The sequence below is a fragment of the Periplaneta americana genome, chromosome 7 (genome assembly GCF_040183065.1).
Source record: "Periplaneta americana isolate PAMFEO1 chromosome 7, P.americana_PAMFEO1_priV1, whole genome shotgun sequence".
Lineage (NCBI taxonomy): Eukaryota > Metazoa > Arthropoda > Insecta > Blattodea > Blattidae > Periplaneta > Periplaneta americana.
The window spans coordinates 85,560,814-85,576,836 of record NC_091123.1 but is presented as its reverse complement, the minus strand read 5'-3'; the positions used below and the strand labels follow the sequence as shown (position 1 = coordinate 85,576,836).

Genomic DNA, 16,023 nt, shown 5'->3' with positions numbered 1-16,023 from the left:
TTTGCTCATATTGGGTTGAGGGAAAACCCCGGAAAAAACCTCAATCAGGTAACCGGGAATCGGCTTTTGAACAATGTCAGTTCTTGTAAAGTCATACTACCATTATTGTTCAAAGCTGCCGGTGGCCGATTAATTGTTTATGTTAAAAATAATGTAGTTTGCAGTACCTACTTTCTGTTTCAAATATATTTGTACAAAACTGACAACTTGGCTGTTGCCCTGTCTAGTAAACAATGACTAGAAGTGAATTTCAGGGGCCAACTACGTAGAACTACTTCCTCTTTGTTTTACATAAACCCGACTTTAACTTTCAAATATCCACGAAAGATTCAAACCATGAATAGTAGCCTATATAAAGTGCAATGAATAATATTTTTGATTTATAATTTAAAAAAAGTTTATATGGTGTCTTTCATAACGTTGCGTTAAAACTGTTTTTGTTGTGTCTCCTCCTAGATGTGTTATAGCTAGTCCGGTTGAATGCAGCATCGTTAGATGGCAGCGGTAGCGAGCTTGCTGCACAACCAGTCGGTTTCTATTTCCCGCCCATGCGCTGATTCAGAGGAGGATCTCCTCCCTCTCCGTTCATTTACTTACTTTAAAACTCTGCTTCTTTCTCTGGCCGCTAGTGCTCTGTTGTCTGTGTGTTAACTGCAATAGAGGAGGAATGGAGTGCCTTTCCTCCACACAGACAATTGCAGTAGAGGAGGAATGGAGTGCCTTTCCTCCACACAGACAATCTCGCATCTTTCTCACAGTTTTCTATAGCACATGAGCGCGCGTCGTTTAAAACTCGATCAACCGAGTTTTTCTTATAGCTGTGAACTTAAAAATTATCGAATCTTCCTCGAATTTCAAGGCACATATTTTATTTGGTATTTACTTTCAAAAGAAGAAAATGTGAGGAGGATGTTCCTCCCTTCTCTCCCCCGAGGAACCGCCACTGGTATATTATAACATAAATATGTAGGTCTACAGTAGGTTTTCGAGTGTTTTAAAACGCGAATTTCCTTCGTTGAAAATGACATAGATAAAGTGTTTTATATTATTTACAAGTTTACTTGTTTCAATCGGCCATGGTGATAGAAATGATATTCAAAAACATGTTAAAACCAATAAATACAAAGAAGCAGATTCTGCGGGAGAGACAAGCAGAACAAATCAATTCGTATTTCCCCAACAAATATATGAATGACAGTGAAATGGTTCTGGCAAAAAAAAAAAAAAAAAAAAAAAAAAAATTGGATGGACATTGTCACGCTGAAAGTTGTAATTATAGTATGGGGACTAAACTAGCGCTGAAGTAGTTCCCTTCGTACTCTGTTTATTAACCTACACCTTGCATCTTGGTTAGTTTAGGCTTTTGTTATACCTTGCATATACGATCAACTGCATCTCCACAAAAAATAGCTTATAAATTCAAAGATTTTCACTTTCGAAATCATCGGAACTACCTCAGCGCTAGTTTCACCAGTGTGGAGATTTTTTTACTTTTTTTCGAAAAATCGTAAGATTTTGATTCGGATACTTGGGTCTGCAAACTACTGACTCAGATAAACGGATTTACAAAATAGCTATAGTTCGCAGGACCCAGAAGAGGCGGCATCCTTGCCTTCCAGCAATAGTACAGCTGGAAATGCCATTTAAAGCTTAAATAGGTCTAATTATCTTAGTTATTTTTGTTTAAAGTGTCCCGCTATTTGGAATTTAAAATCTAGGATCCCTAATAGCCGAGCCTAAATGTATAGGGAAATAGATGTGCTTAATGAGCGAGACGTGGAGCTTCCCTATTCACTGCAGCCTAAAGAAGTTTTTGTGCACTCGTGATGCAATGAGTTGCATGTCAATTGTGCTGCGAGGCTAAGCCGGCCCCACCATCCGCCATACTACGCATTTTTTCCAGCCTTCTAATCCTCATATCATATCTCCGGTGACGATCCACCGTTCATCATAGATCTATATATGTACGAGTCATATTCCCGTCAGGCAAGCAGGAACCTGTGGGGGCTTCAGTACCAGTTATACACAACTATGAATTGTCTAGAACTCACCACCACTGGCATCTACCAATCCCTGAATAAACGAGGAAAATATATAGGCCTATTGCGGCGGAAGGAGCTTTGACGTCACACAAACACAGAAGATGCCATTTTTTCAAAACGGAAAAGGAATGGGAACTGTAGAGAATATTAGTGGAATGACGGAGGAAAAACGGAAGAATCTCGAGAAAATCCCTCACAATCTTGGCTTTGTTCACCATAAATACAACTCCGACATCGCCGAAATTTAAACTCGGAACCGCGATCGCCGTAAGGCGACATAATTAGGCATAGGAACATAATGAAATATATATTTCTGAAGTACTAATAAAAACTGGCTTAATTCAGAACAAATAAATACTATAAGAAATTCATATTTGGTTACCCTCTCTAAATCGAAAGATTTTCTATAGAGACATAACTAACAACTGCACGACGCTTTACTACATTTTCCCATAGCTTCCATCTCCGCAGAGTTTTCGTATGTAAAGAAGTCCCCTAATAGGTTACCGCTGCAAGCTTATTTTTATAAACTTTCAGGCAGACATGATATAGGACGGCTGAGAAAAAGATGGAGACAGTTTATTATGATTCTCTTTGGCTTCGGAACGGGATTTAACCAATCCTTGATAAGGAAGAAGAACAAGGAGAAAAAGAGAAGAAGAAGAAGAAGAAGAAGAAGAAGGAGCAAAGATAAGGCGAGGTATGTTTGTGTTTGTGAATGATTGAAATCATACATACAGTCAGTACTATAGGAATCCAGACTTACTGTGTATAAGAGAGACTTTATACCAGGGATACAGAACTGGAGAGAGAGGGATGGAAAGCATGGGGAAAGCGTTGGTTCGTCGTCCACAGTCCGCCGGCGTTGAATGACGTATCTGTGGCCCGTACGCAATCACATAACTTAAGACAGACACTGACTACCAAGTCAATGACGCGGGGGTGGAAGGAAGGGGTGAGTGACGTATTCCGGTGAGAGACGTAACGCCACAATTGTCGCCCAGTTTTGCAAGCCTGGTTTATACCGTGTAACGCTCAATGTAAATGCAGACGTTTTTCTCAGGATATTCCCATTACCCTCTATTATTCCATCAACAACATTTCCCTCATTTAATCTATTATCTGCAATGTTTAAAAATAGGCTGGGCTAGAGCGAAATCTTGAGGGTAGTAAAAGCTTCCGATAGTGATCTAGGAAGAGCATCCAAACATTACTGTGCACGTCTTAGTGACATGAGGCGGGCCAGTTTTTCGTGTCAATGACACTAAAATGAGAATCTACAACATTTTCCTTAAAGTCCTTATGTCCTTATGTGACATTCATGTTCTCGTTATGCCATATTTTATTACCGTTATAAGAGAGTTAATAGATATTGCGCATTGAAGAATAAATTACAATATTATATTAATATAGGCCTTATTATTGTATGTGTATTGTACTGACATTTTGTCTGTTTGTGTATGGATATTCTGTTACAATATATTAGGAATGTAGAAATGAAATGTAATAAATTCTTTGCTCTGAAATAGTTTTTGTAGTAGTAGTAGTAGTAGTAGTAGTAGTAATAATAGTAGTAGTAGTAGTAGTAGTAGTAATAATAATAATAATAATAATAATAATAATAATAAAATTAATAACTATAACAACAATAACAATAATAATAAGAATAATAACAGTAACAATAATAATAACAAAAATAACACTAATAATAATAATAATAATAATAATAATAATAATAATAATAATAAAGAATCATTTACTTATTCCGAACTGTGAGCGGACACGTCATATTACTTCTCATAAATAGTAAAAAAATATCATGCTATACAGAGTGATCCGTTTGGGTATCGATAAAATAAAAACACCGTAAAACATTTACTACTGAACTTTATTTGTTGAAACTTTGTGTATACAACACTGAAAGATGGGAGATTCCTCAGAGCTCAACATGACCTCCATTACGCACCCTGCACAACTCATAACGGTGATGAAATTCAGCCCATGTCCGTTGTAACATAAGAGGAGTGATTTATTGAAAAGATTAAATAACTTTTACTCTCAGATCATCAATGTTCCTGGGTTTCTGTGAGTAGACAATGTCTTTAACAAAACCCTACATGAAAGAAGTCAGTTTGGGGACCAAGCCTAGAGATAGCTGCTTCTCGTACTGGGTTTCGCCTGCGACCTCCTGCATGTTTTTTTAATACTGAACCTGTTTCTACAAATGTTCGATACCACAACATTATGGAATCGTATTTAGGTACATTACGCACACCATACTCACGTCGAAATTCCCTTTGAACTCTTTTAACATCTCAAATTTAGCATACTAAAGAACACATTGTGCCCGTTGTTGATTTGTAGTAGCCATTTTAATCATCTACGATTTTCAATTGCCCTTTCAGATTATGCACTGTTGATGTCATGTATGGAAACTCCCATCTTTTAATCATAATATAACTGGCAAGAGATTTTTCCTATTATCAAAATAGCTTTATAATAATAAATTAATATTATCCATACCCAAACGGATCACACTGTATATTTATTAAGGACGAGTAAGGACATAAAGAGTAATGTTTACACAAAATGGCTTAATGATACTATGAGCTTCTATATTATATTGAAGAGTAGCTACTACATTTACAGTAGAATCCCACTTATTATAATTCTTACAATTTTTTTAAACTTACACACACTACAATTCCTTTTCATTTCCCCACATACTACACACAACTATAGCACATAGACTTTCAGAATCCAGTCTTCTGAAATAGTATTTTAAATATCCTTTTTGGTTTTGGTTCTTTTTTTTTTTTTTACAAATTTCCTTACTCTACTATTATTTATTTTCTTCTGTTTTTATTTCCTCTCGTTTCTCAAGAATCCGAAGAATTTTTTATAATTTGGATCTATGTTAAATTTTTAATTAGACCTATTTATACAATATTTTTGTGTAATTCTGTTAATGAAATATAATTATGACACTATAAGTATGTTCCGAGTTTTTTATTTACGGCATGTGAAAACCCTCTCCCTGACAGAGTAGGCCTACTCCATATTAAATCTGCCGGCCATTTCCGATACACTTTGAATTGCGACGCCGAATAACCACTGAACACGCTGATCAAAAAAATAATACTACGCCTACCTACCTTGTGCGAAGAATTTCCCAATCGTATTTATTGCAGAAAATTAATCTACCCTACACACACACACACACACACACACACACACACACACACACACACACACACACACACACACACACACACACACACACACACACACACACACAACTAGTTAATGCTCAAACTTTAGAAACAAAATTTAGAATTGAATGTAGCATACTATCTTCACTACTTTCAGCAAGTAGTCTAAACTTACAACAAAGAAAGACGAAATGAAAACACACTGAACTACTTTCACAAAAGAAAATTAATATTGGCTTCATTATTTTATACAAAATTTGATAACATATATTGTGCAGTTACATGCATGAAACTGAAATAATAGACTACCGGTACCGTACATGAAATTGCTCACTTCGCAAAATTGCTTTCCCTTTCCCTACTTAAAAGAGTTGTTTTATGAACAATATTTTAATATAAGGTTTCAATTGCAGGAAAACAAATAAAGGAAATCTTGAAGGTATTTCTTGTGTCAAATGTTACGTTATGTTTTATATAACGACGCTCGCAACTGCCGAGATTATATCAGCGTCGCCGGTGTGCCGGAATTTTGTCCCGCAGGAGTTCTTTTACGTGGCCGTAAATCTACTGACAATAGCCTGTCGCATTTAAGCACACTTCAATACCATCGACCTAGCCCGGGATCGAACCCGCAACGTCGGGCATAGAAAGTCAGAGCTATACCAACTGCGCCAAACCAGGCAGACTCTTATGTCAATATTGAAAGTTTCACTCTTAAGGTGTATCTACACGGTTAAATTTTCCATGCATTTACGCATCCAATCTGGGGAGAATATTCAAAGAATCGAGTTGAAAGTGAACGTTCAATTAAGATGCATGCAGATTTTGTGTCTACACAAATGTCAATCCAATACTTAGGCCTACTTGATTCGCAAATTTATGGTTGAGCACTCCATAGGAACTAGTATTTGCAATAATCTTCAACAAAGCTAATCGTACTTGCAGCCATTTTCAGCTTAAAAAGTCCACCATCACCAAACAATTTTCAGTTTTTTCACGGCCACCTAAAACAATCAGCTGTTCGCTACATGCTACTGTTGAACGAAATACGCACAAGATACCCTCTGGCTATGGGTAGACCTAACTTTCAATTGCTTCATGCGCTCTCATTTTATAGTAAAAAAAAAGCATGCACAATTGAATGCGTTTCGTTCACTCTTGCATGCATTGCTTGAATGCTTAAAGTTGAAAGAAAAGTTGAACCGTGTAGATACATTTTTATAAATGTATCTCATGATACCGTGAGATGCAACGAGCAGTGGAGTTGCCAACCGCGTAAGCAAGGTCACAAATGTTGTGGAAAGCTATGACGGGGAATCTCAACAGAAGTCCACAGCCTAGTTGGATGGAGTCGGGATGTACGCGTGTTGTATTCACTTGTGACATTATTTGTGATTTTTAGTGTTCGGCATATAAAGGAATTGATTGCAGTTCAAAGAATTTCTAATGTAGAAGATTTAGTCAGAAAGAAAGGTTACAATAAATTGAAGTAACGCTTTAGACGAGAGTGTCCGGAAACACGAGTTCCTTCACAATGTAGCTACGCTTATAAACTTCTTCATAAGCGGAGGTCTATGGGATCTGTGGGTAATAAAAAATACTGTTGTACTGTAAATAAAAATAACTTACAGACAAAATGTCTAATGACATTCCAGTGTGCTTGAAATTGAGTTCCAAGAAATCTTTGGACACAGATGGTACTCATTTTGGGCAATACATTTAAATTTCGTAAGGGGCCTAATGTCATGTTTAATTAATTAATTAATTAATTTATTTATTTATTTCCTTTATTATTCATTACTTTAATTTATTATCAATTATTTCATTTATAGAATATTTCATATAGCCTAGAGTAAGTGTTACAAATATGGAAGACCAGTTTGTTTTTCCGTTTTGGAACCTACATGTTTTAATACTGAACGTAAAGCATCGCCCTGTTTATTGCTGAATGTCCCTGTGAATAGTACACGGACTTAGAAGTTCGTAAGACAATATGAAATATTTGAAAAAAAAAATCCTCAAAATCTAACATATTTTCTCCATAAAAATGGTGGTACAACTATGGAATACTATTAACAAGTTACAAGATTAACAAAATTGCAAAGTCAGAGACCTCTACTAAGAAAAGTACAGAACAAGCATTCAGCATCTTCATTAGGTGTTTTCCCAACCATATTACTGAATCCAGATGAATCATCTCTCACGTATTTTTTTCGAACTTGTTTTATGGCTTCTTTCATTGTCTTTTCATTCCACTATTTTGTACTCTTGTTGAAGGTGAAGTTTTCCCTCCTCCTAACGAAACAGAACATCAGGGTATACATATAAAATAATAATACTAGTATTTCATATTTGTGACACACTGATTTTGTAAGTCATAACCTCAAAACATATAATAATTTAAAAAGGAAATCAAATAAAATACATTGCTATAAACGTAGATTATTTCTCTTTAAGGATAATAATATCATTAATATTTCTAACATTGAAGAATAACAATGTATATTCAAGAAATTGTCATTTTCGTCGAAAATGCAGAAATGATAAACGTGTCAACATTTCAGCTTCTACGTGAAAACTAACACATTCCCGCGAAAAAGAGTATCGGTGTGTAGTAATTTCGAAGGCTTCCGCTAGAATACAACACGTCTCAGATCGTATATCACACTATTTCATAGTTGTACCCCTATTTAATATTTGTAACACTTTCTCTATTATAATAGGACTAGCAGTAACAAAACCGGACGGCTGACGGCAGACTCCATCTTTCGTTGGATCTCCCTGTATTAAAATGAAAATGAAAATTCAAATATTTAACACGAGAAAGACATATAATACCTATTCCGAAGAAAATTAAAAATTCAAACCCTATTTTGATATTCGCTCACCTCTGTTTGAGAAGAGAAGTTTTCCATCACCTTCTGAAGATGAACTTCCAGAATCCAGCTTGGGTAGGAAGAGCAGGACACAGATTACAGCAATGAACTTGACAATCATCTTAAAAATGAGTATCTTGAGAAGGATTTTGCACAATGTCGCAAAATTAAGAGCCAAAGGTAGACCTTTTAATCCAGAATCAGGTGCAGAATAGGGTGCACCGTACACAGGTGGCAAAGGAGTGCCATATGTTGAGGGAGCAGAGGGTCCAGAAGGTCCAGAGGAACCAGACGGATCAGAGGAAGAATCGTAAAAGTGAGGAATAGGAGGCTCATGATGTGGAAAGTGTGTGTACACAACTTTTGGAGGTTCGTGATAAACGTTCTGGAATTCTGGTGGAGATCCATGTGAATCGGTATAGGCATCCAGGTATGTATCACGTTTAGTGCGGAGATATTTCTCTGCAGACGATGAATGTGAAAAATTACACAAAAGAAAAGCTGTCCAAAATATTACTTCGCACTTCTTTATTAAAGATGGCACTCTTCGTGACATTCTGCTCACCGCTTGCTGTAATATTAAAATAATACATTTATATGTCATAAAGTTCACTGTTATTAATGCACACTACAGAGCTATGCTACAGAGTGCTTAAAAATAAACATTTTCTGGAATGTTCTTCAATTCAAACAAATATAAAACTAAAATCTCAATCTTCTAACTCAAATACCGTAGTTGTTAAAATATTAAAAAAAAACATGATTTGTGATTAGGCAGTGTATTGGTGTACATCATAAGTATACTAAGATAACAGAGGGTAAGTTGCGCGGTCGAGTAAAAGTGTTCTCGTGAATTTTTCATAGTTAGAATGCCTACTGCAAAATTTGCTTGCATTACTCCGTTGAATATGGGTTATTAACAAGGTTGAGACATACGTTGGTCAAGGCGCAAAAGAATCTCTATTTAGAAAGGTGTTTTCTTTGAAATCACATGTAATTTTTTCAAAAGAAAACTTGAGCTTTCTACAGAGTTATAAGTCAGTCAGAAGGAACATGTTGACATTAAAAAAAGTCCTATTTGTAGCAATGAAGTGGCATGAACTAATGTCCTGTGACCGTATTGTGCTGCTCCTTAGTAACACATCCTTAAACTGACTTGCTGTCTGCTAAGAGTATGCACACTGCACAGAATGAGCGGGTAAGAGTGCACGAGTTATGTTCAAGTTACGAAGGATTTGGAGCATTTGTATGCGACTATTGTTCTTGGGCCCTTTTTTGGAATCATTGTCTATTATTTATCGTTTCTACAGTTGTAGTGAAATTTATTACTAAATCTCATAGGTATTTCCGTTGTGGGCATTGTGCTCTAGAATAGTGTAAGAAGACTCAGTTGTAAGTGTATTAAAAACCCTGAAAATTTCTATGTCTGCCTCAATACTCTTCTCATATAAAATGAATTGTTTTGACGTGAATTCAAATGTTTGTTTCATAACTTAATCACTGCAAACTCTTTACCCGTCAGTGCGGCTAAGAGTGTGCATTTGCCTCCTTTAAACAAAAATCAAATTTCATTTGTTTACTATCTTCTCCAAAAGTCCATCTGCTGAATTTATAATCCGTATAATACTGTCATTCATTAAGCAATTTTTCAATATTTCGTCTACAATACAATAGATTCCACATACAATAATACACTAGGTGCGCACGAGACAAGATCTGTCCTGTGACCCTAACATGCACCATGTCTATATCACTATACTCAGCGCATTTCGAACTGGCGGATCAAAGTCACGTACAAACGTAGGCTACATAAAATGCAGGGGTCGCTGAACTGAACTGTGAACTGAAGCACTGGTAATCCCGTCTGTCCCAGCTGACTTTAATTGAGGAGAATGGTCCAGGATTGGGGGTAAGCACACGTGACAAATGCAGGTCATTTTTGACCATCATCCGCCAATTCGAAATGCGCTGAGTAACTTAGTGGGTATGGAGGGGAAAGGTAAGGTTTTAGTCTGAGCTGAACTTCCGTTTTTGTAGATTCGTGTAATATTAACGATCATCACCCCTCACACGCGAAACTCTTTTCCTGATCGCCTAACCTTCCCCTTCTCTCGGAACTCACATATCAGATCTCGTCTCCTGAATTATACCTGGCATCGAACTGTTAACTTCTTGCCGCGGAATCAGAGGACAGCTCTCCATTCACTGCCTAATTATTCTTGAGGCATAATTATTTTACCTATTAAAAAGTGGAAATTGTTTGAAGGTAAAGAAACAAAACATCGCGAATGTTTTTCCTACAAATAACACATAGGTACACCAGCGTATAGGTAATTATAAGTATGGACACTTCGCGTCGGTATCTTTGATGTAGCAGGATTGTTTTCAGTTACCTTCAAACCAGCTTGAGCGTGAGATTCTGCTTTCTGCCTAGAGTTGGCACTGCCATCACACCAGCTAGCAGTCGACACAGCGGAAATATAACACATACAATTAATACATCTAGGTACATTATGTACTCAAAATAAACTGGACCGATGAAATAATAAATCCGTCATTATCTGTAATGTCTAGACTCTAGAGTTCCTTTATAATGAGAGTTGAGACGTTGATCCCATCAACAATTACAGTACGAGTATGTAATGATTTGATGCCACTGACAATGGAAAAACAACACTCCTATGAGAAGTAAAATCATACGCCTCTATCACCGGTAATCAAAACTCGAACGGCAGTGATTACACGCGAGAGACAGTCTATGCAGTAAAGAGACGGGGGAGAGGTACATGGCATGAAAACTACAACCAGCGGTGGTTCATGCACTAACATTGAGTTCTTCATCAACTCACTAATAAAAATCCCAAGCTTTGCTGTATCAGTAACGTCACTATTGTCATCAAGAGCCAATAAAATATATACTGTATATATAAATTTTCTTGCTTTTGTTTTTTAATATTCCTCATTAACACAATCAGAAATCTCCTGAATTCTGTTCTGGATATTTAATCGAGAAAGCGCAGTTTTTCAAAATTAATTAACAACTTTCATTGGAACTCTCGGTTGAGAGAGGAACAGAGATTAAGGGTGTGTGAGAATAAGGTTCTTAGGAAAATATTTGGGGCTAAGAGGGATGACGTTACAGGAGAATGGAGAAAGTTACACAATACAAAACTACACGCATTGTATTTTTCACCTGACATAATTAGGAACATTAAATCCAGACGTTTGAGATGAGCAGGGCATGTAGTACGTATGGGCGAATCCAGAAATGCATATAGAGTGTTATTTGGGAGACCGGAGGGAAAAAGACCTTTGGGGAGGCCGAGACGTAGATGGGAGGATAATATTAAAATAGATTTGAGGGAGATGGGATGTGATGATAGAGAGTGTTCATCTTGCACAGGATAGGAACCGATGGCAGGCTTATGTGAGGGCAGCAATGAACCTGCGGGTTCCTTAAAAGCAATTTGCAAGTAAGTAATAATAATATCTGTTATGCCTGTGTATTCAGCGTAATGTCGCATCTATATACTACTACTAATTGAACCGTTGAGCTAAGCAACATATTACACCGACAGAACAGAGAATAAATTCCTCTTTCCATTCTGTACGAAACCTTCTGTTCCTGCTAGAGACAGAGGGTTTGTAGAGAGACATGGTACCGACACTGCTTACCTTCAGTACGTGAGCGAGACAGAGCGCAATTTACAGGAAACTCCCCTTACCAGTATGATGTCTTTGATTACACGATGTAATCACGATATCCAGTTTGGTCATCACTGGCCTATATATTGCATACAAATATTTAACGAATTTTATATATAATTTAATATATATAATTCTAATATAATTTATTATATATAAAACATGAAAATTATTATTACAACTAGTTTATCACTGAGAAATATGAAAAAGCTGTTAACTTGAATTTATTGGGAGCAAAGCCGTTACCGTACTGAATTATGCAACAAGGTAGGCGATGTTTAGATCCTGTGTCTTTTTTTTTATATAAAACAATAAGCAACACATTATGTGAAACTTAGTTCCTACAAGTTCAGAATTATTTTTTACATTCTTAAACTCTGTTGCAAGAGAAAACTACATTGCTATCCTAGATGATCAACGCAATCCGAAAGTATACTTATTTCGAAACTTATTGTCAATAACCTCAGTTAACTTCATGGCTTGGACTTTTCAATCTAATTCATCTTCAGAGTCAAAATATACCATATAGTTTCAATAGTTTACAGAATTAAAGTTCTATGCGAATAACTGTAAAATTAGAATTACATAAAAATCATACAGTAATTCCTGGCTCATCATTATAGCTACATTACGAGAAAACGTGATGTTGAATGAATAAATAATAAACTTACATCATTTTTTAAACTGAGAATAACTGAAATTAAGTTAATCTGTTACCTCAAAATTCCCCTTATTTCACTAATAACAACATATTTACATACATTTAAATACTAAATATAATTTGAAGTAAAATGTACACTAAATAATGTTCAGTGTTGGTTTAATATTACCAATGAGCGAGCATGCTATGGTTAGAGAACAATGCAACAAGGGGAACATGTTTGTGATTCCTGAGTTAAACTAAATTGAGTGAGCTATTCAGTTGTAATAGTTTGAGTTCTTTTAAAATTTGGGATGACTTGTCGTCCTTCGTTTCCAACTTGGCTGCCTCTTCTTTCAACATACTGTATGTAAGAATTCTTCCATTTTGTGCAAGGACTTTGTCAACTGATAGTGCAGGAATCCTGAAGCAAGCCATACAGTTACAAATTTGTTTTGTTGGTGGGTCTAATACCAATAATGTTTGGAACCAATCATGTAGTTGCGAATCTGGCCATACTTTTACTAGTAAAGCTTTTGCTCCTTCCCATATGGTTTTCGCAGCACCACAATTTGTGACACGATGTTTCAGTGTGTCTAACCACCCACACTTTTTGCATGCAGGGGAGTCTGTTAAATTATGGCGATGTCTCTTTTCTTCAGTTGGTATAATATGGTTGAGATAGCAATATACTGTTGTCTTCCGTGCAGTAGGGATGTTCGCCATATGTAAATTGCGCCATATATTTCCCCATCTTTGGTTTGGCAACTTTTCCACGATACCTGGAGTTTGCACGGCTTTCTTCATGAGGTAAGTGTAGATAATCTTCGTGTTTTGATTCTTTTCATTCGTGACTGTTGTTGGTGGATATGACTCTATTATTTCCCAAATCATTTTCAGCGAGTGCGGTAAGGTGGTAGTTTTACTGCAAAGTAGTGGAATGTGGTTTTGCCGGAATTTGTTGTCCATGGGATCGCTTTCATCGTGTTTCGCGCGAAGAATATTCCGTGTCAAAAGGGCCTGACTTTTCTCTTTTGTTGCCGTCAGCTGTAAACCTCCTTTCGTTATTGGTAGATGTAACTGTGTTTTCGGAAGCTTGTAAAAATATGCTTTCCAGACATAGAAGCTGATTCCTCTGTCTAGCACTGTGGAGTATTTGGACAGGCAAAATACGTTTATGTGCCATATCCTCTCAAGGAGATTGAGGTTTCTATGTATATGCTGAAACATTGTTGCTCTAGTTCTTGCAGACGTAATGGACCAATTGATGTCAACCATTTCTTTGAAGGATGCACATACTATCAATCCTAAAATCTTTGCTTTTCTTTTTATAGGGATATGATTTACAGTGTGTGTAACAGGCCAATTGCCTAATGGTACTAATGATGACTTTTGTACGTTTATTTGTGCACAGGATGCCATACTATACGTTTGTAAAATCTGTGGTACTTTTGTACACTCGTCTTCATCTCGGAGGAGGATTACAACATCGTCTGCATAGGCCCGGATCGTGAACATGTTGCACGTCGCTCGTCCAGATTGTAAGATGTTATGTGACATTCGAATAAGTGGTTCTATACCAATAGAGAACAGGCACATTGACAGAGGGCATCCTTGTCGTAGCGATGATGCAATTGGGATACGTTTCTTAAAGAAACCGTTCACTTGAATTTTGGAGTATGCACTATCATACAAGCTACTTATAGCATTAACAAATGTTTCTGGTATACAGAAGTGTTTCATAACTCATTGTAGATAGAGATGGTTCATTCTATCAAAGGCCTTATTAAAATCTATTGATAACAGTGCTGCTTTTTCATCCGGGGATTCTTCATAATATAAAATTGAATCACGAATGGTGGCAAGGTTGTGAATTATTGATTTATCCGGTACACTGCAAGTTTGGTCTATTTCAATAATATCCCGAAAAGTTGTTTTCACTCTGCACGCTAGTATCTTCATAAATAACTTATAATCTGTGTTCAAGAATGTAATTGGACGATATTCCGACACTGTACGTGGATTTATAACCTTCGGAAGAAGTATTACAATCCCATCACTGAACCCCTCGACTACAATCCCTCTATCAAAAATGTAATTGAACAAGTCCACTAATGTGTCTTTAATTAAATTCCACTGTATTTTGTACAGTTGATATGTAAGTCCATCAGGTCCAGGTGCAGAATTCTTGGGTGCAGTTTCTATTGCCATAAGAATTTCTTCTTCTGTAATTGGTAACTGAAGATCGTGTTGCTGCTGCAGATTCAAGTGTCTATTCACGTGCTTAAGTAAAGTGTCTGTTTTCGTTGCAGATGTGGGTGATGCAGAATAAAGGACTCTGAAGAAAGTTTCAATCTATTTAATACAATCTGAGTTAGATGTTAATTGTGTTCCTTCCGTTGTTTGGAGGTGGGATATATATTTAGTCCTAGAGTTGCGTTTTTCCTTTACAAGATGGTATAGGGCACATCTTTCATCTTCGCTTACTGTTGACGTTCTCGCACTATCTTTACACCGTCCGCCTGTTGTGCAACATACAATTCATTTAACAGCTGATAATAAAAATTCAGTGTTTCTCTATTTGCTTCGGCTCGAATGATACCTGCTTGTTGAAAATAAGTTTTATTCCAGGTTTTATAATGCTTACCCACTTTTGCAGGATGTTGAGTTTGGACTTGTTGGCTCTGCTTATTAATTTTCCAAAATGTTGAGAAAATTGTTCACTAATTTCAGGAATGTGTAGTAAAGTGTTGTTCAGTTTCCAAGAGCCCTTACCATATATGGGAAGAGTAATATCAGTCTGAAGTGAGAGGAGGACACGGTCATGGTCAGAAAATGGAGTGGGAAAAACTTGTATACGGTAAATATATTTACTGTGTGTTCGAGTGATATAGGAACGATCTAATCGCGATGCTCCATTTTGTCGGCGAAAAGTATATTCGACTCTATTACCATGGAGAAGCTCCCACGTATCTACTAAATGTAAGTCTTGTATTAGATTGGCTAAGACCGGAGATGGATTATACTGCCCAGTTTAATCTTTCGCGTGAAGCACGCAGTTCCAGTCCCCGCCTTTCAATAGACAGTCATATCTGTGAAGAAGGAAAAAAGGGAGTTCCTTACTTAAAAAAACTTTCTCACTGTTGGCGATGATTGGTTCCAGAAGGGAGATATACATTTAGTATCTGAATGTTATTAACCTTCATGGATAGACCTATCACTCGTCCGCTTGGATGTTTTTCGATGGCATCAACCGTAAGTCCACAACGATAAATAACTGCTATTTTGTCTTATGAATGCATTGAGTAACGACTGTTTATGTTTACTTTGTAAACAATTTATGTTTAATGTTGCATAATTTCGTAGTAGCACCATATATTGAATTAAATAAAGTAGTGCAAGTACTGACTTGCAGTAAGATATGGATATCCCCGTCTGCATATTCTACGTCCCAAAATTATTTATGGCTAACCGTCGGTAAAAGATTCTCCAGCCCTATTGTTTTTATCCTCCTTCGGAAGAGATTTTCCATCAGGACCGTCCTTCTT

At 36.6% G+C, this 16,023-nt stretch overlaps 1 protein-coding gene across 1 annotated transcript in view; it reads right to left on the bottom strand.

Annotated features, from left to right (window-relative positions):
• Window positions 1–16,023, bottom strand: part of LOC138703251 (uncharacterized) — an 82,638-nt gene that overhangs the window by 23,780 nt on the left and 42,835 nt on the right. The window contains exon 2 of the mRNA XM_069830979.1: window positions 8,143–8,701. Coding sequence (XP_069687080.1) covers window positions 8,143–8,686 — 544 coding nt within the window. The 5' untranslated portion in view covers window positions 8,687–8,701. The remainder of the gene's footprint in view (window positions 1–8,142; window positions 8,702–16,023) is intronic.